General features: G+C 42.9%; 1 protein-coding gene across 1 annotated transcript; it reads right to left on the bottom strand.

The window, feature by feature from the left end:
- Positions 1-420: 420 nt before the first annotated feature.
- Positions 421-23,367, bottom strand: ZBTB8B (zinc finger and BTB domain containing 8B). Its single transcript, XM_043995389.1, has 4 exons — positions 23,192-23,367; positions 20,711-21,762; positions 7,102-7,280; positions 421-4,194 (listed from the first exon to the last, which is right to left on the bottom strand). Exons 1-4 carry the CDS (start codon positions 23,254-23,256, stop codon positions 3,886-3,888), a joined length of 1,605 nt encoding a protein of 534 aa, XP_043851324.1. The 5' UTR covers positions 23,257-23,367; the 3' UTR covers positions 421-3,885.
- Positions 23,368-25,110: the final 1,743 nt, after the last annotated feature.

Raw genomic sequence — 25,110 nt, 5'->3', positions numbered from 1 at the left:
GATTTCACAAGCACAGTCCTGCTCTCTCTGTACACAAGGAAATCTCTAGGCCCAAATGAAGTCATCTGAGTGGCCTGATAGGTTTTTTCCTGTCTCCCCTGTAGTCTCAGTTCCACCATATGTAGGCCTTTCTGCCTGTTCCCTTCTTTCTTGTGAGTCTGGTATGACTCCACCATCTCCCCAGGAGGTTCTCCATGGTCAGCTTGACATGACCTAGGATGGTCAGAAATTTTCATTCTACAGTAAAACTGTGGACCATGGATCAGCACCTTGCTAGGGATGTTCAATGTCTAGTGACCACTCAAATATTTACACCTAGCAGCATCTCTTGGCCAAATGACCAGACAGTAGGATTCCTTAGTCTAGTACAATTAATCTGTATTTACATTCTAAACCCACCCACCCCACCCCCATCTTTGGGAAGGCCTCTCCCCAAGAGTTCCCACTATCCATGGACCCCATTTCAAATTCCATTATACACACAAATCCTCTTTCTTCTCTTCTGCTCATCATTTCTACAATTACTTTTTTTTTTTTTAAGTTTCATTGTGAACTTGGACTGAATGTACAGAAGGAAAAGGGATCATCAAGACTTCCCTGTGGGACACAAAATCTCAATTACTACTGGCCTGTGCTGGCACAGTTGTGAATTAGCTGCTTTTAAAAACATTACCAGTTCCATTGAGTGACAGTTTAAAGGCAATAACAAATACTCAGAAATATCTCCTACTATCATGTGGACAGTAATTTAAAATAAATAGACATTTAGCTTACGTTCTAATAGTGTAGATAAAAAACACACCTCCAGCAAGATGACAGAACCCAGTGAGCTGAGTATAATTACAAATGCCAATGCTTTTAGTGAAAATACTGCTCTCCAGAACTGAGATGAAAGAGAAATAATGGGCCATCCATGGCCATAACAGGCTGAAACATTATTATGGAAAGGACGTCTACCTGGAGAAATCTTTCAAGGATGAAATTTCACATCGCGGTTTCTCCTAGCCATTCTGCTAGTTTCCAATTCAGTAATGATCCGTTTACCAGTCTGATGAGACACCCCAAAACCAGGATTTCTTCAATTCTACTTCTTCACCTGAAATAAACTATTGCCTTTGGCTAGTTACCTTCCATTTGTACCTTCATAAAAAACAAAAAGGGTCGGGGAGCCAGCCACTTCCTAAGGCTTTCGAGGGGCAGAATTGGGGAGGGTCTGTGAAGCATTCTGATTCTGAAGGCAGAATTCAGGATATGAAAAGGATGAAATATCAACATTCTTCCATTTCTAGGACATATTCCCAATCCTACTGGATCTTACAGAGAAGTCCCCAGCGGGCATTCATGTCTTTATGCTTAGGAATACAGACAGGTTATAAAATCCCAAATAGGCCTGTGAACTTATTACAGGCCAATATAGGTACAAAAACGGGACTGTGAGGTAGAAAAGTCTCAAATATTTAAAGAGTTTTATCATTGAAAACTGCTATCTATATCCCTTCACCACCACCAGTTTAGGGTTTCTGTCTTAGACCTGCCTAAGATCTTCTTTCTGTCTAAGATCTCTTCTTTAAAACAGGGAAGAGTCTCTGGGATTTTATATTATATATGTGTGTGTATATGTATATCTATATATACACACACACATTTAAGGAAACATTTAAGGAAAATGTTTCTAGTATCGGCTCATTTTTTAATAGCAAATGTCAGTCCAATCCTTTCTTCCAACAGCCATGACTCTAGCTCTTTCTTTGTCTAGTTATTTAAGCCCACACCATACTAACCTCTTTACAGTGACTTGCTAGTTCAAAGTAATTTACCAATAAATCATTTCTAGGCTCCTAGATAATTCCATAAGGAATATAGTTGCTTTTGCACTCAGGAAGCAGAGAACAAAATGACTATACTACCTTCAGGAGAATGCATTTGTACCTCCAGAGAAGACGGAGAAAGAGGCCACAATGTCAATTTAACCAGTGGGCCCAATTACAACTGATGGCCTTATTACCCAAGATTTCCTTAATCCTTTAAACAGCCACATTCACCAAAGTAACCAAGAAGATTCCAAAGAGGATGGAAGAGTATAGTGGATCTCAGAAGTATTTCTTTTCTCCCTGGGCACTTCCCTATCTCCCTTGTGAAACCTTTGAAAAGATGACAGGGACAGGGCACTGAAACTTTCTTTTTGAAAGTTTACACTTTTGGGGGCAGCTAGGTGGCGCAGTGGATAAAGCACTGGCCCTGAATTCAGGAGGACCTGAGTTCAAATCCTTCCTCAGACATTTGACACTTACCAGCTGTGTGACCCTGGGCAAATCACTTAACCCTCTTTGCCCCGCCAAAAAAAAAAGGTTTATACTTTTGTTCTAACATTCTGGACTTAAATTTCTGTGGCAGCTATATTTCTAAGCTTACCTAACAATAGGTCTTTGAAGTAGGAAGTGGAAAGGGAAATCAGATTAGTATCTTGGCTCTTGTGACAATGGCCTGAATGGCACAGTACAAAGGGAAGATTGCTAGGTTTGGAGTCAGAGCATTTGGGTTGGAACCCCTGCTCTGTGTAACCTTGGGTAACATTCTCTGGGACTCAAGTTTGTTGATCTATAAAATGGAATCTAAATCTATGATATGATGTGTTTTGGTATTACAAAACATGCACCATGTGCATGGTGCCACTAAATATCAAAGGCTGGAAGAATTCTATCACTGATCAGTTGTGTGATTTGGGGCAAATCCCTTGGCCTTTTAAGCCCTCAGTTTCTTCATCTGTAAAATGAGGGGTTTGGAATAGATGATCTTTAAGATCCCATTCAGGTTTAACATTCTGTGAACTACTGCAGGGCCTCCCAGGCTCTCGCCATAGGGCTGACTTTATAATTTGTCCTTAGAGAGAGAGAGAGCAGTAGAGCCCTTTGATTTATTATTAAAAATTGCACTCAGTGTTTTCCGTGTTCATAATGTGTTTTCCATGCTTACCTACCTAATAAACATCTCACAGAATCTGAGTTTGAGAATTTTTGATTCCTCTGCAACCTTGGAAAAATGGAATCCTGGAGCCACAAAGCCATGGAATGCTGGGATCTTAGACCCTTCGGATCTTGAAATCTTAAAATCCTAGAATCTCAGAGTTGTAAAGAGACTTGGATGTCACATAGCTTCCCTGTCCATCACCTATGGATACATATCTTATTTTACATTCGAGTGTTTTACTGGTTTCCAGAATTAACTGCTCATTTAAACCCTCACTCCAAAATATCATTTAGAATTCATAGTATCTGAATTGAAAGCACCTCTATTTGATGGAGGCACCAGCCAAAGAGAGGTTACAGCTGAACAGTTTGGCTAAACGCCAAATGAGGCTCAAAGCAAAATGTCTTCTTAGCCATCTTTTCTCAGAAAAAGTGTAGTAGTTGCAGAATCAAACTGGGGACGAGGGGCAGTATATGTGTGTTCACATGTGTATGGAGGAGAGGGAGGGTCAGAGGCTCTGGTAGCTCCCTGGGGAGAGAAAAAAAGAAAAAAAAAAGGAAGCTTTTTCCTACCTACTAAGAGAATCACCTTCTCTCCTAGTCAGGATTCGAACACACCACAGCAAGAAAAAGGGAGCTGAAAAACACAGCTGCAGCTTGACCAGAATGAGGATTTGGCTGATAGAAATACCTCAAAATTAGAGTTCACAGCACTGAAAAGTGAAAAAGAAAAAAAAAAAACCATTTCAGAATCACAAAAGCCTGCCTGTGTTCTATCAAAAATGTAAATGTAGTTATTGTTTGTTTGTTTTTTAAATCCTCTCAGGGTTCCATAAAACTGAGTCCATAGATGGTTTTGAACCATAGAATGACCAGTCATGAAGGGGGCATTAAAAATCCTCCTTCTCCCCATTTATTGCTACATCAGTGCCTCTCGGTCCAGAAGGCTTCGATGCAGTTGTTGCTTGTCATCAGAATCATCCCCAGTGGGATCATTTTCTTCCCCAGACTCCACATATATTGGCCAGTCATTGTCATGGTCACCCTTCTCCTGACCCTCAGAGGATGCCTCCATCTGGCTCAGGTTGATGGGTACCGGGTCATCCTGTGGATTTGTGATACATGTGCAGCTGTCACATAAACCAAAACGCCGCAGCCCCTGAGATAGGCTGCTTGTGAAGGTTCTCCGGCAACCTTTGCAAATGATTGGTCTATTGGAGCGATGGACCTAAAACAAAGAACAGAATTTCCCAGTGAAGAGACTGGATGAGTTCAGTGGTGAAAGTGGTATTTAGACATGGTGGCAGAACTAGGGTTGGGGGATGGCAAGAGCAAAGGAAGTAGTTCCCCAAAGTGTAAATGAACAGGGGCATGAGAAAAATTTAATATTCTGACCTCAGTACTTCAAAAGGAGTCATGATAGGGGGAAGTTAGATGGTACAGTGGATAAAGCACCGGCCCTGGATTCAGGAGGTCCTGAGTTCAAATCTGGCCTCAGACACTTGGCACTTACTAGCTGTGTGACCATGGGCAAGTCACTTAACCCTCATTGCCCTGCAAAAAATACCCCACAGAACTCTGATCTTATTGAAGCATCATATAGATGGAGGAGCTGAAGCAAGACACAATAATTAGGAGGAGGACAAGAAGGAGGATCTTTGATAATCCATTTTATAATTCATAAATATTGTGATTGAAGAGTCTGAGTAGTAGAAAGCATTAGACTTGGAACCAGGAAGACCTGCCTTCAAATCCTACCTCAGGCCCAGGGCAACTCACTTAACCTCTCTCAGACTCAGTTTCCTCATCTGTAAAACAGGGATAATAATAACACCTACCTCCAGGTTACTGTGAGATACCATGAACTATTGTTATCACTATTATTAGGACAGGGACTGGACTCATGGTTTCATTGGTGAGAGAACTCCAAGATAAGGAAACTCTCTCCACTAGTCGGGATTGGTTCCTTCTCTTCAATTTATAGTCTTAGAGAATTGTCTGGGGCACTGAAAGGTTGTGATTCGCTCGGGGTCACACAGCCAGGATGTGTCAGCAGCAGGACTTGAATCCAGGTCTTCCTGCCTCTGAGGAAATCTCTATTACATCATGCTTATTGTTGTTGATGATGTTACTGTCAGAAAATGTAGCTATGTTCTTTGGGAGTTTATCTTTTGATAAGTTAAGTTACAAAGAAGGATCAAAAAACCACCAGTTGACAGCAACACAGGGAAGGGTATTGGAAGGAAGAAGTTATGAAGTGTAATTCTCAAGCCATTCCTGGACCATAGAACATGCTCTATCCTGCCCCGGCTGACAGAATTCTCCTACTTGGACTTAGTTAAGGAGTCTTCCTCCTGCATGCTCTCCCTTCACCCCCAAGTCTCCTTCTCCTCCAGTCCAAGTCTGAGCTGGGGCTCTGCCACTATGGGGTTAGGATATTGGGAACAGAAGTCAAGTCAACAAGCATTTATTTATTTATTTATTTATTTTTGGTGGGGCAATGAGGGTTAAGTGACTTGCCCAGGGTCACACAGCTAGTGTCAAGTGTCTGAGGCTGGATTTGAACTCAGGTTCTCCTGACTCCAGGGCTGATGCTTTATCCACTGAGCCACCTAGCTGCCTCCAACAAGCATTTATTAAAGACTTACTAGATCTCAGGCACTGAGCTAAGCTAGGAACCTACGATCTTGTCTCTGATACTTATGTGATGCTGATCAAATCATTTAGCTTCTCTGTGCCTTGGTTTCTTCATTTGTAAAATGAAGGGGTTGAGGGGCAGCTAGGTGGCACAGTGGATAGAGCATCAACCCTGAAGTCAGGAGGACCCCAGTTCAAATCCAGCCTCAGACACTTAACACTTACTAGCTGTGTGACCCTAGGCAAGTCACTTAACCCCAATTGCCTCACCAAAAAAAACAAACAAAAATTAAAAAATTAAAAATGAAGGGGTTGAATAGATGACATATGAGGTCCTTTCTAACTCCAGATCTATTATCCTATAATGTTTAAAGCGAAAGTCACCTCCACCCAAATGCCATCAGAACCTGCATTTTAAATCTATTAGGGAATAGGATCTCTATTTTGTTTGTTTTTTTGTGGGTAATGGGGGTTAAGTGGCTTGCCCAGGGTCACACAGCTAGTAAGTGTTAAGTGTCTGAGGTCACATTTGAACTCGGGTCCTCCTGAATCTAGGGCCAGTGCTTTATCCACTGTGCCACCTAGCTGCCCCTTAGGATCTCTACAAGTTGGGGGACTTATGAGATGAGCTGAGAGTCAAGAGAAAAAAGATGGAAGAACCATAGACTCTCAAGGCTAGAAGGGACTTCAGAAGGCATCCAGGCCAATCCCTACCAGAAGTAGGAATCTCCTCTATAATATTCCCAATGAGTGACCAATCCAGCCAATATATTTAAAGGTAGCCACCATGCCTCCTCTAAATTTCAAGCTACATTATGTGCTCGGTTCTTTCATCCAATCCCCATAGAATAGTATTTCCAGTTCCTTTACCAACCTGGTCCCCCTAGCTCTAGACCAAAGCTTCATAAACTGTGGGTCATGACCCCATATAGGGTCATGTAACTGAATGTGGGGGTTGCAAACATTTGACAGTAAATGTTTGATTTGTATACTAATTTTATATACCTATATGTCTGGGGTCATGTAAAAATTTCTCAGGTGAAAAGTTTAAGAAGTCCTGTTCTAGACAACCTCTAGCTTTATCTTAGACAAGATAAAGTCAGCAAGCATTTATTAAGCACTGACTATTTTTTCTTTGCCATCTCATCTATTTCCCTTCTAAAAAGCATTCCTCAGGGGCAGCTAGGTGGCGCAGTGGATAGAGCACCGGACCTGGAGTCAGGAGTACCTGAGTTCAAATCCGGCCTCAGACACTTAATACTTACTAGCTGTGTGACCCTGGGCAAGTCACTTAACCCTAATTGCCTCACTAAAAAAAAGAAGAAGAAAAAAAAGCGTTCCTCAAAGCTGGGGTCTTAGTACCAGAAACTTGTGGCTATCAAACAGTCATACACAACTGAGGGGGCCCCAAAGGCAAGACCCAGAATGTTGTAACCCTTTACCAGATGATCCTGGGCCCACCCATGCCTGCAGGAAGGAGGGGTACTCCCAGACTCACACTCAGGGCATGGCTCCGCAGGTGCTCTTGTCGGGTGAACCTCTTGCCACAGGTGTCGCAGGGGTAGGGTCTCTCACCGGTGTGGGAGCGGATGTGCCGTTTGAGGATGCCCTTCTGCTTGGCTGTGTATGGGCAGAAAGGGCACTTGTGGAGTTTGATGGGAACCACCAGCACGTCACCTTGAAAAGCAAAGGAGTTGTTTAAGCTGCTCTATAAGATGAGCAGAAGCAGCAGACAGTTGGATGATCACAGATGCACCAATCTAGGGCTGGGAACTGTAGATGTAAGAATTAGTTATAGCTCATGTTTCTGTAGCCCTCTGACCTCTCTAAGGGACTTTCCTTGTGACAAATCTTGGTGGGGGGAGGTAGTATAATTCCAGCTCTGTCACCTGTGAAAGGTGTGACCTTGAGTAAGTCACTTCACTTTTTCTTCATCAGTAAAATGGACAGGTGGGACTGAGTGATCTTTAAAGTCCCTTCCAGCTCAAAATCCCAAGTGTCATTGTCCCCATTTTACAGATAAGGAAACAGGCTCAGGGAGTTTCAGTAGCTTGCCCATAGGCAGGAAAATAAGACCTCAGTTTCCTCATAAGTAACATGCGATAATAATATTTGGATTAACGAACCTCCAAAGGTTCTTGTAAGGAATGTACATTGTAAACCTTGAAGTGATATAGAAATATGACCAAGGGGGCAGCTAGGTGGCGCAGTGGATAAAGCACCGGCCCTGGAGTCAGGAGGACCTGATTTCAAATACAGCCTCAGATACTTGCCACTAGCTGTGTGACCCTGGGCAAGTCACTTAACCCTCATTGCCCCACACCAAAAAAATAAATAAATAAAATTTAAAAATAGAAATATGACCTATGGCCTTTTCTACCTTGGGCCCCGTTATAGCAATTTGTTTTACATTCTTAATGCACTTAGGAACATATGATCTTAGAGTTGACATTATCTAGTTTATCTCCCTCGTTTTATAGATGAGGAAGGACACAAAGGGAGCAAGTGAAAGAGCTGGGATTCAAACTTACTTCTCTTTCCAATGTACCATGGTCCCTGTTAATTCCTATATATTATAGTTATCTATGTATGTGTCATAATCTCTGACTACACATTAGATAAAATAATTGGGATCTAAAAAGATTGTAATGGGTTAGAATGTAAATAAGGTGAAACTTAATAAAGATAAATGTAAAATCTTACATTTGGGTTAAAAAAAAAAGCTTCGCAGGTTAAAAGCTAGAGAGGCATGGTCAGATAGAATCTCATCTGAACGACACCTAGGAGTTCTAATAAACTGCAAATTCCTTACGACTCCACAAGATGAAATGAAAGTTCAAAAAGCTAACGTAACCTTTGCCACACAAAAGGGCACATAAGATCTTGAATGTGGGAGGGGAGAGTTCTGCTCAGCTCTGTTGGACTCAGGTCAAATGACATCTGGAGGATTGTGTTCAGTTCTGAGCATTAAATTGGAGGATATTGACAAGACAGAGAGTACCGTGCCATGACTGTGATGAAGGCTCTATCAACTGGGCCCTCACTGCAGGAAGGTGATCCTTTTACACCTGCCTGATTAACTTAGTCTCCCACTCTTCACAGCAGTTCTTCCAAACCTTTTTATCCTCCATAACATCCCATTCGCTCAGCTGAGAACCTTGCCTTGTGTTTCACTGAAAAAATTGTAGCCTTTCACTGAGAGCTCCTTCTTCATTATTATATATATATATTTTGCAGGGCAATGGGGGTTAAGTGACTTGCCCAGGGTCACCCAGCTAGTAAGTGTCAAGTGTCTGAGGCCGGATTTGAACTCAGGTACTCCTGAATCCAGGGCCGGTGTTTTATCCACTGCACCATCTAGCTTCCCCTCTTCTTCATTATTATAATAATAACATTATTATCATCATTTTGTCTTCCCCAAATTGTATCACCCCAACACCCTGACACCTTCTGCCACTATCTTCTCCTTCCCTACTGTTTCACATGATGAAGTAACCCTTCTCCTTGCCAAGGCAAACTCCTCTACATGCACAAGTAATTCCATTCCATCCCATCCCATCTTCTCCCACAAATTGACCTCTCTATTGTCTGTACTCTTTCATTTATATACACTCTCTCCATGTCTACTGGTTGATTCCCTGCTACTTGCAAACATGCACATGTCTCTCTCCTCCTTAAAAAACCTTTACTTGAACCATTCAACCCCAATAGCTATTGTTCCATAGCTCTCCTCCTTTTTGTAGCTAAACCCTTTGAGAAGGTTTTCTACAATAGGGGCCTCCACTTTCTTTCCTCCCACTCTTCTTAACTTTTCATGGTCTGGCTTCTGACCTCATCATTCGACTGAACTTGCTCTCTTCAAATTGTCAATGATCTTTATGGATGCTTTTTTTTTTTTTTTTTGCAGGGCAATGGGGGTTAAGTGACTTGCCCAGGGTCACACAGCTAGTAAGTGTTGTGTCAGAGGCCAGATTTGAACTCAGGTCCTCCTGAATCTAGGGCCAGTGCTTTATCCACTGCACCACTGAGCTACCCCCTGCCAATGATCTCTAAATTGCTTACTCTATTGGCTCTTTTTTGTCCTCACCCTTCTTGACCTCTTTGCATCCTCTGGCACCAATGATCACCCTCTTCCTAACATCTTCTTTTCTTTAGGTTTCCAGGACACTACTCTTCATGGCTCTCATAGTAGGTACTTCATAAATGTTTATTGACTGACTGAGAAGATTTAGAGGAGAAGTGATGGGTGTCTTCATTTAGAAAATGGATTAAACTTGTTCTACTTGGCACAAAGGACAGAATCAACAGCAATGGGTGAAGTTGCATGGGTGAGGTTTGATAGAAAGGAAAAATTCTTAACAATTAGAGCTTTGTAAAAGTAGAACAGACTGCTCCAGGAGGTTGTGAATGGTTGTAGGGGTTTAATAAATGTTTGTTGCTTATTGACATCTATTACGTGGTAGGCACTGTGCTAAATGCTAGGGGTACAAAGAAAGGCAAAGTACAGTCCTTGCCCCGGAAAAATGAAAAATCTAATGGGGGAGACAACATGTAAAAAACTACACACAAGCAATCTATACACAGGATAACTAGTCAGCAGAGGGAAGGCACTAGAATTAAGAGAGATTGGAAAAGGCCTTTTGTAAAAGATATTTTAGTTGGAACTTGAAGAAATTGAAGGAAGTCAGTAGATAGAGATGAAGAGGGAAAGCATTTCAGATGTGGAGGACAGCCAGTGAAAATGCTCTCAATCTGGAGATGGAGTGTCTTGTTTGAGGAACAAGAAGTCTGGTGTCACTGGATGGCAAAGTGCTTGGTCAGGGGCAGGAGCCAGAGGTGGAGGGATGGAGGAAAGGGCTAGGCATAAGGTGTGTAACAATTGGAATGACGCTACCTGCTGGAGACTTACAGTAGGAAAGCTCTGCCATGAGGAGAAGGCGTCTGAGGGCAAGACATGTGGCTTTTCTTTTGGGTCAGGAAGTGATGTTTGCTTGTGGGAGGAAGAAGGGAGAGGCTGGCTCTCTTGCGCGAGGACTCTGGTGGAGAGCGGAGCTAAAGATGCGCTCTCCTTTGATAGATAGATGAATCTAGGCCTTTCTCTTTCTCTTCACCAAATTCTTATTCTCCTTAATAAATGCTTAAAAGTCTAACTCTTGCTAAAGCTTATAATTTATTGGCAATCACTCATTAGATATTTTAGACTGACCAGCTAGAATTTTAGCCCCTTACAGGTGTAAGAAGATGGGAAAGGGGTGGGTGGGCTATTTATGAAAAGCTTTGCATGCCAAACAGAGGATTTTATATTTGATCCTGGAGATGATAGGAAGTCACAAGGGTTTGTCAAGTAGGAGGGTGACATGGTCAGACTTGCATTTTACAAAAATCACTTTGATAACTGAGTGGATTGGAGAAACTTGAGACAGGCAAAACCCACCAGCAGGTAGTGCGGTAATGCAGATGTGAAGTGATGAGGGCCTGCACCAGGGAGGCAGCAGTATCAGAGGAGAAAAGTGAGTCTATTTGAAAGCTGTTTCAAAGGTGAAATCAACAGACAGGTCTTGGAAACAGTTTGGATATAGAGTGAGGGGTGAAAGATTGTGAGCAGAGGGGCAGCTAGGTGGCACAGTGGATAAAACACCGGCCCTGGATTCAGGAGGACCTTTTGAGTTCAAATCCGGCCTTAGACACTTGACACTTACTAGCTGTGCGACCCTAGGCAAGTCACTTAACCCTCATTGCCCTGCAAAAAAAAGAAAAAGAAAGAAAGAAAGATTGTGAGCAGTCCAAGATGACTCCTAGTTTGGGAGCCTTAGGTGACTGGGAGAATGCTGGCACCCCCAACAACAATAGAGAATTTTGGAAGTGGAAGGATTTGGAGGGAAAAGATGAGTTCAAGACTTCGTAACTTAGTAACACAATGACTAGAGACAATTCCAATGAAACATGCTGAAGGATTTAGAGTGCAGATTGAAACATATTTTTTCTTTTTCTTCTTTTTTTGCTGGAGAAGAGGCATGGCTAATGCAGGAATTTCTTTTGCATGACTTCATATTTGTAATGGATTTTGTTATTCTTGCTTCTCAATGAGTAAGAGGAGAGAATTTGTAATTGAAAAAAAATTGGGGGTGAGGGTTGTGGGGGGTGGCAATGAGGATTAAGTGACTTGCCCAGGGTCACACAGCTAGTATGTGTCAAGTGTCTGAGGTAAGATTTGAACTCAGCTCCTCCTGAATCCAGGGCCGGCACTTTTTCCACTGCACCACCTAGCTGCCCCCCAAATGAAAATTAAATTAAGAAAAAAAGGTGAATCCAGTTTTAGACATGTTGAGTTTATGATGTCAAACATCTAATTTGGGATGTCTAACAGGCAGATGGAGATGTAAGACTGGAGATCAACAGAGAACTGGATAGGTAGATTTGAGGACCATTGATTTTGAGATGGTCATTTAAATTCATAAGAACTGATGAGATCATCAAGAGAAACAGTCCAGAGGGAGAAGAGAAAAGGGTTCAGGACATCATCCTGGGGCACGATCTAGATGAAGATCCAGCAAAAAAGACTGAGGAGAAGCAGAAAGGTAGGATGAAAAGCAGAAGAGAGTAGTGTCCTGAAAACCTAGAGAGAAGAGGGCATCAAAAAGAAGAGGGTGAACAAGAGTATCAAGTTCAAGAAGGATGAGGATAGAGAAAAGGACATTTGATTGAGCAATTTAAAGATCATTGGTAACTTTGGAGAGAGCAATTTCAGTTAAATAGACCATCAAGAGTTAAGAAGAGTGGGAGGAAAGGAGGTGGAAGCACCTATTGCACACAGTCTTCTCTAGGGGTTTAGCCACAAAAGGGAGGGACAATATGGGACAATAACTAGTGGGGATGAATGGTTCAAGTGAAGGTTTTTTGAGGAGGGGGAGACATGTGCATGTTTGCAAGTAGCAGGGAATCATCCAGTAGACATGGAGAGAATGAAGATAAGTGAAGGAGTAGAGACAATAGAGGGGTCAATTTATGGGAGAAGATGGGATGGAATGGAATTACTTGTGCATGTAGAGGAGTTTGCCTTGGCAAGGAGAAGGATCACCTCATCATGTGAAACAGAAGTAAAGGAGGAGATAGTGGCAGAAGATGAGGAGGAAAAATGGCAAATAGCCTCAATTTTTTTTTTTTTTGGTGAGGCAATTGGGGTTAAGTGATTTGCCCAGGGTCACACAGCTGGTAAGTGTTAACTGTCTGAGGCTGTATTTGAACTCAGGTCCTCCTGAATCCAGGGCTGGTGCTCTATCCACTGCGCCACCTAGCTGCCCCAAATTTTTTCAGTAAAATATGAGACAAGGCTCTCAGCTGAGAAGGTTGGGGGAAGGGGAGCCATGGGAAGTTTGAGAAGGAATGAAAAGATTTGGAAGAATTGTTGTGGAGAGTGGTATAATGAGTTTATTATGGAGGTATAAAAAGGATTGCCTAGCAGCAGCGAGAGCCCAGTTGAGGTTATGTAACAACTTTGTAGTGGACACAAGCATCAGGATTTCATCATTTTCTCCACCTTTGTTCAGCAGCAGGTGTGCAGGCAAAGGTAGCTTCAGATGATGGGAGTGATCCAAGGCTGAGGTTTAGTAGGGCACTATTAGTGATATGATAAAGAGTCAAGAAACTCAAGTAGAAGAGAACTGGTCATTTGGGGGGGGGGGTTGACTGTTTTCTCTCACAACCTAGCTAATGTGGGAATGTTTTCCATGACTACTCATGTATAACTTATTTTTAAATGCTTGAGTTCTAATGGGTGGGGGGTGGGAATGGAGGAGGAAGAGAAGTTGGAACACAAATTTTTTTAAAATTGATGTTAAAATTTGTTTTTACATATATTTTGGAAAATAAAATTCTATTCAATAAAAAAATTTTTTAAAAAAGAAGAGAACTGGTGCACCAAGGGGTCAAGTTTGAGAAAGAGAGTGTGGCTAATGTATGTGTGTGTTAGGGGAGACAAGCAGTTATGTGATGGTTAATTGAGAGAACTGAGGGGTCAGGGGACTGGAGGTCATAATATAGACAAAGAAAAAGGTTTGATATTGAAAGGCAGAGGAATCATTGTAATGCTAAAAGACTGTGATCAAATAAGGGAATTCCATTTCCTGAACACATCAAGGGTACATTAATGTTTACTGACTGACTGGTATACTCCAAAGAGAAAATCAATTCTGTTTTACCCTCCATTGGACTTTACCCAAATAGTTCCCACCATGCTTCCTCCCCTAAATTCCCAGATTTCCTCATATGAGTACAACTTCTTACTATATGATGCTGGTTCACCTCTTCTGTCTCATTTCTTTGAGATTTTTAATAATGTGGTTTTTGTTTAACAATAATAACATGAACTCTTGCTTTCCTGGGATCCAAAGCACCCCAAGGCTACCATAAATGGGAGCTATTTGTGTTGGGCCCAGCATTTGCCATGGACAAGGTGCCAGGACCAGTGTGCTTCAGGAAAAGCAGAATCCCTTGTAATAAAATGCCTTCTCTTCATTGCTCAGAGCATGAAAATGTTCTGCCTTTAGAAACCTGACTGCAAAGAGCTGGAAAGTAACTCAGCCTAGTAACTCATTATCAACCAAGAAGTTGAAGTACAAAATGAGGTTGGTCATGGACATGGATGGCTGGGTTGGAAACATTGATGGGGGCAATGGTAGTGTGGGTCAGTGTCTAGTGGACCAAACAAATTTTGCTTCCCAACAGCAGTATCTGCAAAGCCTGTCTTGTCTTCTGAATCAGGTGTGCTCATCTAGAGCTACGCTCCAAAAATGGATTTGACCACACTAATTAGCAACATCTTTGAGGTTAAATTTGGCTCTCACATTATAAGCTTCAGTTCCTTTTATTCGTTTGTTAAAGTGGACATTTACATTTACATGTTGAAAGCCATGCGTTTTAATACTGGCTCCTTTCTTTGATTCTTTATGCTGTTAACATCTGAGTGTCTCAAGTGTTCTTGGTATTCCTTCATTGTAGTTACTCTCTAGCTTGTTAGATATACACAAGCGGTTTTCTCCTTCCCCTGGTTTTGGGGGTTTTTTGGTTTGTTTTTTGGTGGGGCAATAAGGGTTAAGTGACTGTCTTCACTGACTCAGAAATGGATTTCATTGACTTCTTGGCCTAAAGGCTGTAAGGCCAAAGGGACTCTTCACTGTTCAAATGACTGTCAATGCTAGATCAAATCCAGTCTGGTGTAATGGGAAGAACATCAGACTAGCAGTCAAGGAGACCTGTGTTCAAATCCTAATGCCACTGCTAACTTGGAGTGTGACCTTGGGAAAGAGCCTGCCCTTCTCTGAACCTTACTCTCCCCATCCATAAGGAAGAGATTGGACTGGATGATGCCAAGGATCTCTTCTTTTTTTGTTGTTGTTTTGGTTTTTTGCAGGGTAATGAAGGTTAAGTGACTTGCATGCAGCTAGTGTCAAGTGTCTGAGGCCACCTTTGAAGTCTTTTTTTTTTAGTGAGGCAATTGGGGTTAAGTGACTTGCCCAGGGTCACACAGCTAGTAAGTGTTAAATGTCTGAGGCTGGATTTGAATTCAGGTCCTCATTGAATCCAGGGCCAGTGCTTTATCCACTGCACCACCTAGCTGCCCCCCAAGGATCTCTTCTAACTTTAAGTTCTCAGTGACTAAGGTAGGGAGGCAGTATTCACCCACCTCTCTTGCACTCACAGGAAATGAACTGACAAACTTTGCAAATGTCATATCAGAAATGTTTGCAACCCCATCAAATGACATGTTATTACCTTAAAGCCAAAAAAGCAAAGTTCAGAAACTCCCTCAACTGGGGAGAACTATCAATCAACCAACCACCTTTTACTGCTACCTGCTAGGTGAAGGAGGCAGAGACATAGTCCCTGCTATTATGGAGGGCATGATCTAGCTGTGGTGATAAGACATGAGCATGTAAAGTGAGGGCCATGTTGACTCAATAATTCAGTTCAACAAACAAGCAGTGCAGCAACTGCCGTGTGAAGTACTCCATGTAGACCCTGGGAAATGTACAAAGTTTTGATAAGGCACCTAATGGAGAATTTGATACATCACAAATACCTCAGAGATCCATAAGGGATCTGTGATTCACTGGTATGGGTACTCTTGCACCATTACTGATACAACCCCTGCAAACCTTGATGGATAGGCTGTGGCTAAAAAGACCTATTACCTGGAGACTGACCATTTGGGGATAAACTGCTGTCACATTAACTAGGCTGGTCCTCAGATAACAGAACCACAGCCCATGATCAGGCCCCTAATCAAACCTTCCGAGCTGGAGCCAGCCAGAGCTTGTGCTTTGGTTAGCACAGTCTTTATTAATGCTGGCTCACCTCCATGCCTCAGTGAACCTTCAGAGGACTTTAGTGGAAAACACACACATTAAGGACCATCCCTTAAGAACAGTATGTATAGGGGTGGCTAGGTGGCGCAGTGGATAGAGCACCAGTCCTGGAGTCAGGAGGACCTGAGTTCAAATCCGGCCTCAGACACTTAACACTTACTAGCTGTGTGACCCTGGGCAAGTCACTTAACCCCCAATTGCCTCACTAAAAAAAAGAAAAGAAAAGAAAAGAACAGTATGTATAAAGTATTATGTGAGGTTTGAGGAGGGAAAGGTCACTATCAATCAGCAGAGTTGGGGATGGAGGATATCGAGAGGCTTCACTGAGGTGCAAGAATCTGAGCTGGGCTTTAAAAGATAGAAAGGATTTCAAAGAGTGAGGTGCAGCAGGCGGGCATCCTCAGCATAGGAAACTGCATGAGCAAAAACAGAGACAGGAAAGCACAGAAAGTGGCAGACATGAAGTAGTATAGTTTGGCTGGACTGTAACATACATAGAAGAAAATAATATGAGATAAGCCTAGAGAAATAGGATAGCACATAGTAAAGTGAAAAGAACACTGGCTTTCAAGTCAGAGGACATGAGTTCAAATCCTGCTTCTGTCACTACATGCATGACCTTGAGCAAGTTGCCTAAGCACTTTGGGCCTCAGTTTCCTCATCTGTAATATGAAGGGTCAGGCTAGATATCCTGTCTAAGGTCCTATCTGAGGTCCCTGCCAGCTCTAAATCTATAAGCCTATGAATACTGAATTCAAACTAAGGAATTTTGACTTTACTCAGGAGGCAATAGAGAGCCACAAGAGGGTCTTTTTAAAGTCACTTTATTTGCATAATTCCAAACTGATTTCCAAAATGGTTGTACCATTTCACAGCTCCACCAACAATGTATTAGTATATTTATCTTTCCACAACCCCTCCAACATTGACTGTTGCCATTTATTGTCATTTTTGCCCATTTGCTGGATGTGCTGTTAAACCTCAGGGTTGTTTTGATTTGCATTTCATTTATTATTAGTGACTTCGAGAATTTTTTTCATGTGGTTCTGAATTCTTTGAAGTTCTTTTTTTGTAAACTATTTGTTCATATCCTTTGACCATATATTTATTGGGGAATCACTAATAGTCATATATGTGTGTATATAGTTAGTCATTGTTTACCTACCTTATATAACAAACCTTCATCAGAGAAATTTGATATAAAGATTTTCTTCCATTTGGTCACTTCCCTTCTTATCCTAAATGCAGAAGCTTTTCGGTTTCAAGTAATCGAAGTTATCATTTTATCTTTTGTAATTAATTGCTTCTATCACTTGTTTGTTTAGGAATATATCCCCTACCCATAGCTGTGAGAGGTAATCTGTTTATCTTTTAATTTTTATAGTACAATCTTTAATATTAAGGTCAGATCCATTTAGAATGTATTGTGGAGTGTGGTTTTAAATGTTGGTCTAAGCCCAATTTCTGCCTGCCTGCTTTCTGGTTTTCTCAACAGTTTTGAATAAATATGAAGTTTTTCCCTAGATAATTTATGTTTTCCACCTTATCAAACACTGGGTTATGACATGCAATTTTGTAAAGTATTCCATATTTTTTATTTAATGATCATGTCTATACTAATAATTCTCAAATTTACCTATCCTGCCTTTCTGCTGACATCTAATCTTGTATCTCCACCTGCCTTTCAGACATCTTGAACTGGATGTTCAGTGGACATCTTAAACTCAATAAGTACAAAACAAAATTTATTATCTTTCCCCCAATCCCCCGTTACTGTGGAAGGCAATACCATCTTTTCAGTCCTTCGAGCTCAGAACCCAGAAGTCATCCTGGACTCCTCATTCTCTTCAACCCTGTATATCCAAGCCGTCGCCAAGTCCTGTCACTTTCACCTCTGCAACATCTCTGAAATACTCCTCCTTCTCTCCTCTGACGTAGCCACCACTCTAGCACAGGCCCTCATCTCCACTTGCTGATGGATCGGCCTGCCTCTAGTCTCTCTCCACTCCCACAATCCATCCTCCTGCATTCAGTCACTAAAGTGAGTTTCCTAAAGTGCAGGTGCAATCATGTGCTCATTCAGCTCTCCCAAAAGCTTCATGTAATAGGATTGCATTTCCATCTCTGCTATAGCCACAGCTACAGCTGTTGCTGCTGCTGCTAAGGAAGCTGCCTGTGTGTGATCCCTGTCAAAACTTTTTAAAAGGTGACAGAAAAATTACTCTACCTTATAAAAGTTGTTTCTTAAAGCATTTCTCTCTTTTTGGGGGGCAGGGGGAGCTCAGGCAATTGGAGTTAAGTGACTTGCCCAGGGTCACACAACTAGTAAGTGTCAAGTGTCTGAGGCTGGATTTGAACTCAGGTCCTCCTGATTCCAGGGCCTGTACTCTATCCACTGTGCCATCTAGCTGCCTCTCTCTCTCTCTTTCTCTCTTTCTCTCTCTCTCTCTCTTTCTATCTCTCTCTCTCTCTCTCTGTCTCGCTCTCTCTCTCACACACACATCCCATTTAGTAAACTTCAGTGGCTTCCCATTGCCTCAGGGATCAAATACAAAGTGCTCTGTTTGGCATTCAAAGCCCTTTTTAGCCTAGCCCCCTCACACTTTTCCAGTCTTCTTACATGTGACACCCTCCCCACCAATATTCTCTTTGATCTAGTGACACTGGCTTCTTGGCTGTTCTATGAACAAGATATTCCATTTCTTGCCCCTAGGCATTTTCTCTGGTTGTCCCCCATGCCTGGAATGCTCTTCCTCCTCCATTCCAACTACTGACTTTAAGTCCCAACTAAAATTCCACATTTTACAAGAAACCTTCTCCAACCCTATTTAATTCTAGTGCCTTCCCTATGTTAATTATTTCCTATTTATCCTGTACATGTCTTCTCCATTAGACTGTAAGCTCCCTGAGGGCAAGGACTAAATTTTTGCCTCATTTTAAAAAAATTTTTGTGGGGGGGGGGCAATGGGGGTTAAGTGACTTGCCCAGGGTCACACAGCTAGCTAGTGAGTGTCAAGTGTCTGAGGCCGGATTTGAACTCAGGTACTCCTGAATCCAGGGCCAGTGCTTTATCTATTGCACCACCTAGCTGCCCTCTCTTGCCTCATTTTAATAGCCTCAGTGCTTAGCACAATGCCAAGGCACTTCACAGCTGTTTATTCATTGATTGCTTGTGATATGAAGGGGTTGGATTAAATGACCTGTAGGGTCCCTCCTAGTTCTAGATGTATAATGGATCAAGGATCTTATCACCAGATCAATACATAAGAAACATCCATCTGGCAGCATGTGAAGGATGAACTGGAATGCATAGAGAATCTTACCTGTTTGACAGTTGCTGCAGTTGTCCCAGTAGGTGGTAAAAATAAGGTGGTGGCAGAGAATTGGAAATTGAAGGGATGCCCATCAATTGGGGAATGGATGAATAAATTGTGATGGATTATTATGATGGATTACTATTGTGCTATAAGAAATGGCGAGCAGGATGATTTCAGAAAAACCATGATATGAACTGATGATGCAAAGTGAAGTGAGTGCAACCCAGAGAACATTAAGCACAATAACAGCAATATTGTGAGACTGATCAACTATGAAAGATTTAGGTCCTCTGATCAAGACAATGACCCAAGCCCATTCCAAAGGACTCATGATGAAAAATGCTCTCCACCTCCAGAGAGAAAACTGATGAACTCTGAATGCAGACTGAAACATACTTTTTTTGACTCTTTGTTTTGATTGTTTTAGTTTGTGTTTTCTTTTGCAACATGGCTAAAATGGAAATATGTTTTTGCATAACTTCACATGTATAATCACTATCAAATTGCTTGCTTTCTCAAGGAGGAGAAAGGGGCAGGAAGGAGGAAGAGAATTTTGGAACTGAAATTTTTTTAAATGATTGTTAAAAATTTGTTTACATGTAATTGGAAAATAATGAAATAAATAAAAATGTATTTTTTAAAAAAGAATAATATGGAGGGTATGTAAGCAAATGCTCCTGGAGAAGACGGAGCTAATGTGGTACAGTTCCAGAAGCTCAGGACTAGCAGTCTGGTGACTTTAGCCTCTGGTCCCAGCTTTGGCATTCAGTGGTCTTAAGTAAGTCACTTCCCCTCCCTTAGCCTCAATTTACTTACCTCATCTGTCTAATGAAAGGGTTGAACTAAATGATCTTTAAGACCCCTTCGAGTTCTTAATAATCTTTTTTTTTTTTGGTAAGGCAATTGGGGTTAAGTGACTTGCCCAGGGTCACACAGCTAGTAAGTGTCAAGGGTCTGAAGCCAGATTTGAACTCAGGTCCTCCTGAATCCAAGGCCGGTGCTCTATCCACTGCGCCACCTAGTTGCCCCCAAGTTCTTAATAATCTAGAACTGTTACTTTTCTTATTCTTTTAAAAATCTTCTTTTACCCTATCCCTCCTCAAAAGTGTTTTGCTTCTGACTGCCCCTCCCCCAATCTGCCCTCCCTTATTTTTTTTTTTACTCTTAATGTTTACTTATCTGTATACATGTTGCTTCTGCCTACTAGAATGTAAGCTCCTTGAGGGTATCTCTGTATTCCCAGTGCCTACCACAGTGCCTTGCCCATAGCAGGCACTCAATAAACATTTATAAAGTTGAACCTAGGACTCTAGGGCTCTCACAGGCACTCAGTAAATGTGGGTGATGAAGAACACATGGCTATGTGTGGTAAGTGCCAGATGAGAGGTACAGATGGTAGGCTAGCAGAAGTAGATGATGATCTCACCTGCATCTTCTCCATACCAGTCACTTGGGATGTCCATCACAGAGCTCACTGCCATTCCTGCATCCTCTGGTCTACTCTCAAAACCTCGAGAAAAGGGGGCAGCATCCTCTTTGCTCTGGGTTGTACTGTTGCGCAAGAGGGCCTCCAAAAACTGCTTCATGTGGTAATTATTACAGGCCAGGTCCAAGGCCTGGCTCCCAGGCAGGCCTCCCTCCATGGGTTCCAGGGCCAGTGGGGCTGAATACTGCTGCAACCGGTCACCAACGTCAATTTCAACCTCTGCTTCATCGGGGTCAAACTCTACTTTGGGTTCTGTCCCTTTGGGCAGAGAAGGGAAGTCATCCACAGAATCACTACCTGGGGGGCCTTTCCCCACTAGCTCCAGCGGGTGACAACTGGTACAATCCTCACAAGGGGTATCTTGGGGGCAGTCCCCAACCTCTTCTCTTTCCTCTGCTAAGGGCACCAAGATGGGGCACTGACTTTTGGGACCACAAGCAGTCATCTCCCGGACAGATGCAGAACTCCCTCCATCAGCCTGGTGAGCAGCTACTGCCGCTGCGGCTGCAGCCACTGCCGCTGCCGCTTCCTTCTCCATCTTCCGGCAGATGTCAAGTGAGGAGCGGATATAGGTCTTGCAGAAGTTTACCACGTCTGTCATCTGTAGGTAGCTGGCGGCTGACATGACTTCAATCACATTCTCCCCACACAGATCCAGTTTCCCTGAATAGAGGAAGTCCAGGATAGTAGAGAAGGCTTCGGAAGTAACAATGTCCAAAGAGGCTGTGCTATGCCTCCCGCTGTCCTGAATATAGTGGATCAGCAGAGCTCGGAAGTATCCGCTGTTGGCAAAGAGAATGTTCCTATGGGCTTTGAAGATCCTTCCTTCCACGATGATGCTACAGTCACAGAAGAAGTCCCTCTTGCGTTGCTCATTCAGCTCTCCCAAAAGCTTCGCGTAATAGGATTGCATTTCCATCTCTGCTATAGCCACAGCTACAGCTGTTGCTGCTGCTGCTAAGGAAGCTGCCTGTGTGTGATCCCTGTCAAAACTTTTTAAAAGGTGACAGAAAAGTTACTCTACCTTATAAAAGTTGTTTCTTAAAGCATTTCCTCCTATGATTTGATGTACAGTAACCTTTAAAAAGCACCTCATTCAAAGGGCCAGAGGTTCTGTGGAGATATATGTTTTAGAACTGGAAAGGACCTTTGAAGTCATCTGACAGGCTGCCTAGTCCCACCACTCCTCTGAGGCCCCCACAGTCTCCTGATGTGCTTCTGTGAAGCAGAAATACCCCCCTACTTGGATGGAATCCTGAATTATTTACTAGCTTTAGGACTCTGAGTAAATCACTTACCTTCTCAAAATCTCAGTTTCTTCATTCATAAAAAAATGGAATAATTTCTAATAAGCTCCCAGAGTTGTGAAAATCAAATAAAACAAATTCATAAACTGTGCCAGGAAATAGGTGATAGAGATTGGACTTGTGATTTCATTGGAGTAAAGAATTCCCCCACTAAGGAAACTCCTTCTACTAAAGCAGGTCAATACCTCCTTTGCAATTTATTGCTGAGAGAATTGCCTAGAGCACTAAGAGATTAAATGACTTGCTCAGGGTCACACAGCCACGTGTCAGATGGGAAATCTGAACCCTGGTTGTGCTGGCTCCAAGATCAGCTCTCTATCCATACTTCTCATATTGTTCAAAAGATAGAAATGCCAGTTATTATTCCAAAATGGTCCGAGTAAAACGTTTAGGTGCTTCAGAGGATTACACTGGTTCCCTGCAAGCAGATACACTTTCTAGTTCAATCCTCCTTTATCCTATGGTCCAGGCCCCCAGCCCCTCCCACCCCACATCTGTGGTACTGTTAAAAGGATAAAACCCCAGAAGCCAAGCCTACCCTTTATACGGTGTAGAAAGGGACCTGGGAAGAGGTATGAAGACATCCCATAGACCAGCCCGCGTCTTCACACCCGGGGAACCATGTTAAAGGTGTGCGAAGGTGCAAGGAGGTACGTGAGGCTAGTAACTCCAAGTTACTAGCTTCAGGATTCGGGTACTGGTGAGGCTTCTGGACTCGGGCTGGACGGGGCGGAGAGAGCCCCTGGTATAGCTGAAAGGATCTTGTGTGGGATGGGAGGGAGGGGAGTAAAAGGACAGGTGTCTGAGCCCCGCCCCCAGGTTCTCTGGCAAGCAGCACGCGCCCCAGCGCTCGCCTCTAGGTTCTCATCCCCAGACCAATGCTCATCCTTATCCTCATCTTCATCCCCAGGCTCCGCGCCAGCCTCGGCCAAGGCCGGACCCGCCCGCAGGGGGCAGGAGAGGGGCGTATCCCAGCCTCGCTCCACTGGCGCAGCACCGCGCGAGGAGACAAGCGGGGATGAGAGCCCGACCCCCAGCCCTCGGGATGTCCCACAGACCAGCCCGCCCTCAGCCCCGCAAAAAGGGGGCCCTCAGCAGCATCCCCGATTCTCACCTAGCAGCCGGCCCCGGCCGCGCCACCACCGAACCGCAGGCGCAGACACGCCCCCCTCCGGCCATCGGGGCTCCCTCTCCTCCCCCCAATCCTGAGGCTCTAGCCAATCACGCAGCGCCGTTAGGCTCCGGGAGGCGGGTCCTCTGGCCAGTCTGTTCGCCTAGGTCGCTGTCCCTTTCTTGGCCTCCCGCGAAGAAGATGCGCTCTGAAACTGCCCCAGGCGAGAGGGCTGCTGGGAGTTGTGGTTTCAACATTCGTTTTCGGGATAGAAGTTCGAGGACCGGACTACAAATCCCAGGATGCAGTGAGGTTAAGAACCAGGGCTAGGGACGAAATGATGCTCCTATGTGTCTCCATGCCTAATATCTCACATGCACAACCTGTAACGTGGCTGGCCTTCATCTTGGACTGGACAGCACAAAATTATATTATCAGTATTCATTCAAGCAGGCCTATAAACTAACTACAGTGTACACATCTCAGCGCAGAGACACAGCAACTTTCTGTCCAATTAAAAAAAATTCATTCCACATCTGTCGTATGCTTATCTCCTTATGAAGGAAAGGAAGCCTAAGACCTAACCTGTAAGAGCTCACAATTCCACCACAAATTCAATAGATATTAAACACATTTTCTAGTATTTACTTCCCTCTAGAGAAGATGCATGCCCTAGTAGAATGTAAGCTCGAAGAGGACAAGGAATGTTCTTCCTTTTTGCCTTCTTATTACCAGTGTTCGGTACAGTGCCTTGGATGTAGTTGGTAGCAAATGTTGAATTAAAAATAAGTAGCACGCAAATAAATAAATAAATAAACAAATAAATAAATAAATAAGTAGCAGCTATGTACATAATACTGGAGGGGGAGAAGGGAGAAAACGTTTAGATAAGAGCTGCTCTACACCCTTTCGGTTCCTTTAGATGAATGGTGTGGGGTCTTTTTGTTTTGTTTTTTTTTTTAGTGAGGCAATTGGGGTTAAGTGACTTGCCCAGGGTCACACAGCTGGTAAGTGTGTGTTAAGTGTCTGAGGCCGGATTTGAACTCAGGTACTCCTGACTTCAGGGCCGGTGCTCTATCCACTGCGCCACCTAGCTGCCCCCTTTCGGTTCCTTTAGGAAACTCAAGTAAAGTGACCATAAAGAGGTTGATATACAGTATTACATGTGGTACTTGGGGCACCACCTAACTCAAATATTGGTCCCACAGGCGTCTACACATGTAGGGTTGATATCTACACAAATCTGTTGCTCACAAGCTCCCACCAATGAGTTTACCTTTATTTGTCATTTAGCAATAAAATATTTCTCTCATAACTCTGGGGCATACAAATATACAATCAATAGGAAGAGTGGGCATGTGTAAGGAACAGGAAGTGCTCTAATCTATTGACCTTGTCTTCTGGTAGTCATCTTGCCTTGGGGCTGCAACTTTTGTGGAATGTGAATATTTATCTTGGAGAAGATAAATCGATGATTAGTCCAGCACTTGGCACCACACATCACCTTCATCACTCTCACATCCTGTTTCTTCTCTTTACAATGGCATAGTCTATAAAATACCCAACAAATAGTCATCCAGTCTTTACTTAAAGATGTCTAGTAATTAAGAAACTACTGCTTTGTGTGGCAGCTCAGTCTACTTTAGGATAGCTCTAATTGTTAAGTTTTTCCTTACATCAAACCTAAATCTTTTTCTTTTTTAAAAATTCAATTTTATTTTATTCTCAACTCTGAATTCTCTCCCTCCCACCTCTCCCTGCCCTCATTGAGAAAACAAAAACCAAAACTCATTATAATATATAGCCAAACAAAACAAATTCCAGCATTAACTATATACAGATATGTGTGTGCATGTATATTTCAATCTGCACTCTGAGTCTATTATCTGGAGGGACCTGGATAGCATGCTTCATCAAGAGTC

This window comes from Dromiciops gliroides, chromosome 3 (genome assembly GCF_019393635.1).
Source record: "Dromiciops gliroides isolate mDroGli1 chromosome 3, mDroGli1.pri, whole genome shotgun sequence".
In the NCBI taxonomy this organism is placed as follows: Eukaryota; Metazoa; Chordata; class Mammalia; order Microbiotheria; family Microbiotheriidae; genus Dromiciops; species Dromiciops gliroides.
Note: the sequence above shows the minus strand (reverse complement) of the source record. Positions and strands in the feature narration are given on the sequence as shown.

Bases quoted from the DNA above. Each gene is read 5' to 3' on its own strand.
- ZBTB8B (XM_043995389.1), bottom strand. From the start codon at position 23,256: ATGGCCGGAGGGGGGCGTGTCTGCGCCTGCGGTTCGGTGGTGGCGCGG. The intron at 21,763-23,191 runs GTGAGAATCGGG...CCTTTTAAAAAG, and splicing joins CGGCCGGGGCCGGCTGCTAG to TTTTGACAGGGATCACACAC. The intron at 7,281-20,710 runs GTGAGATCATCA...TTGCTTTTCAAG, and splicing joins CTGGTATGGAGAAGATGCAG to GTGACGTGCTGGTGGTTCCC.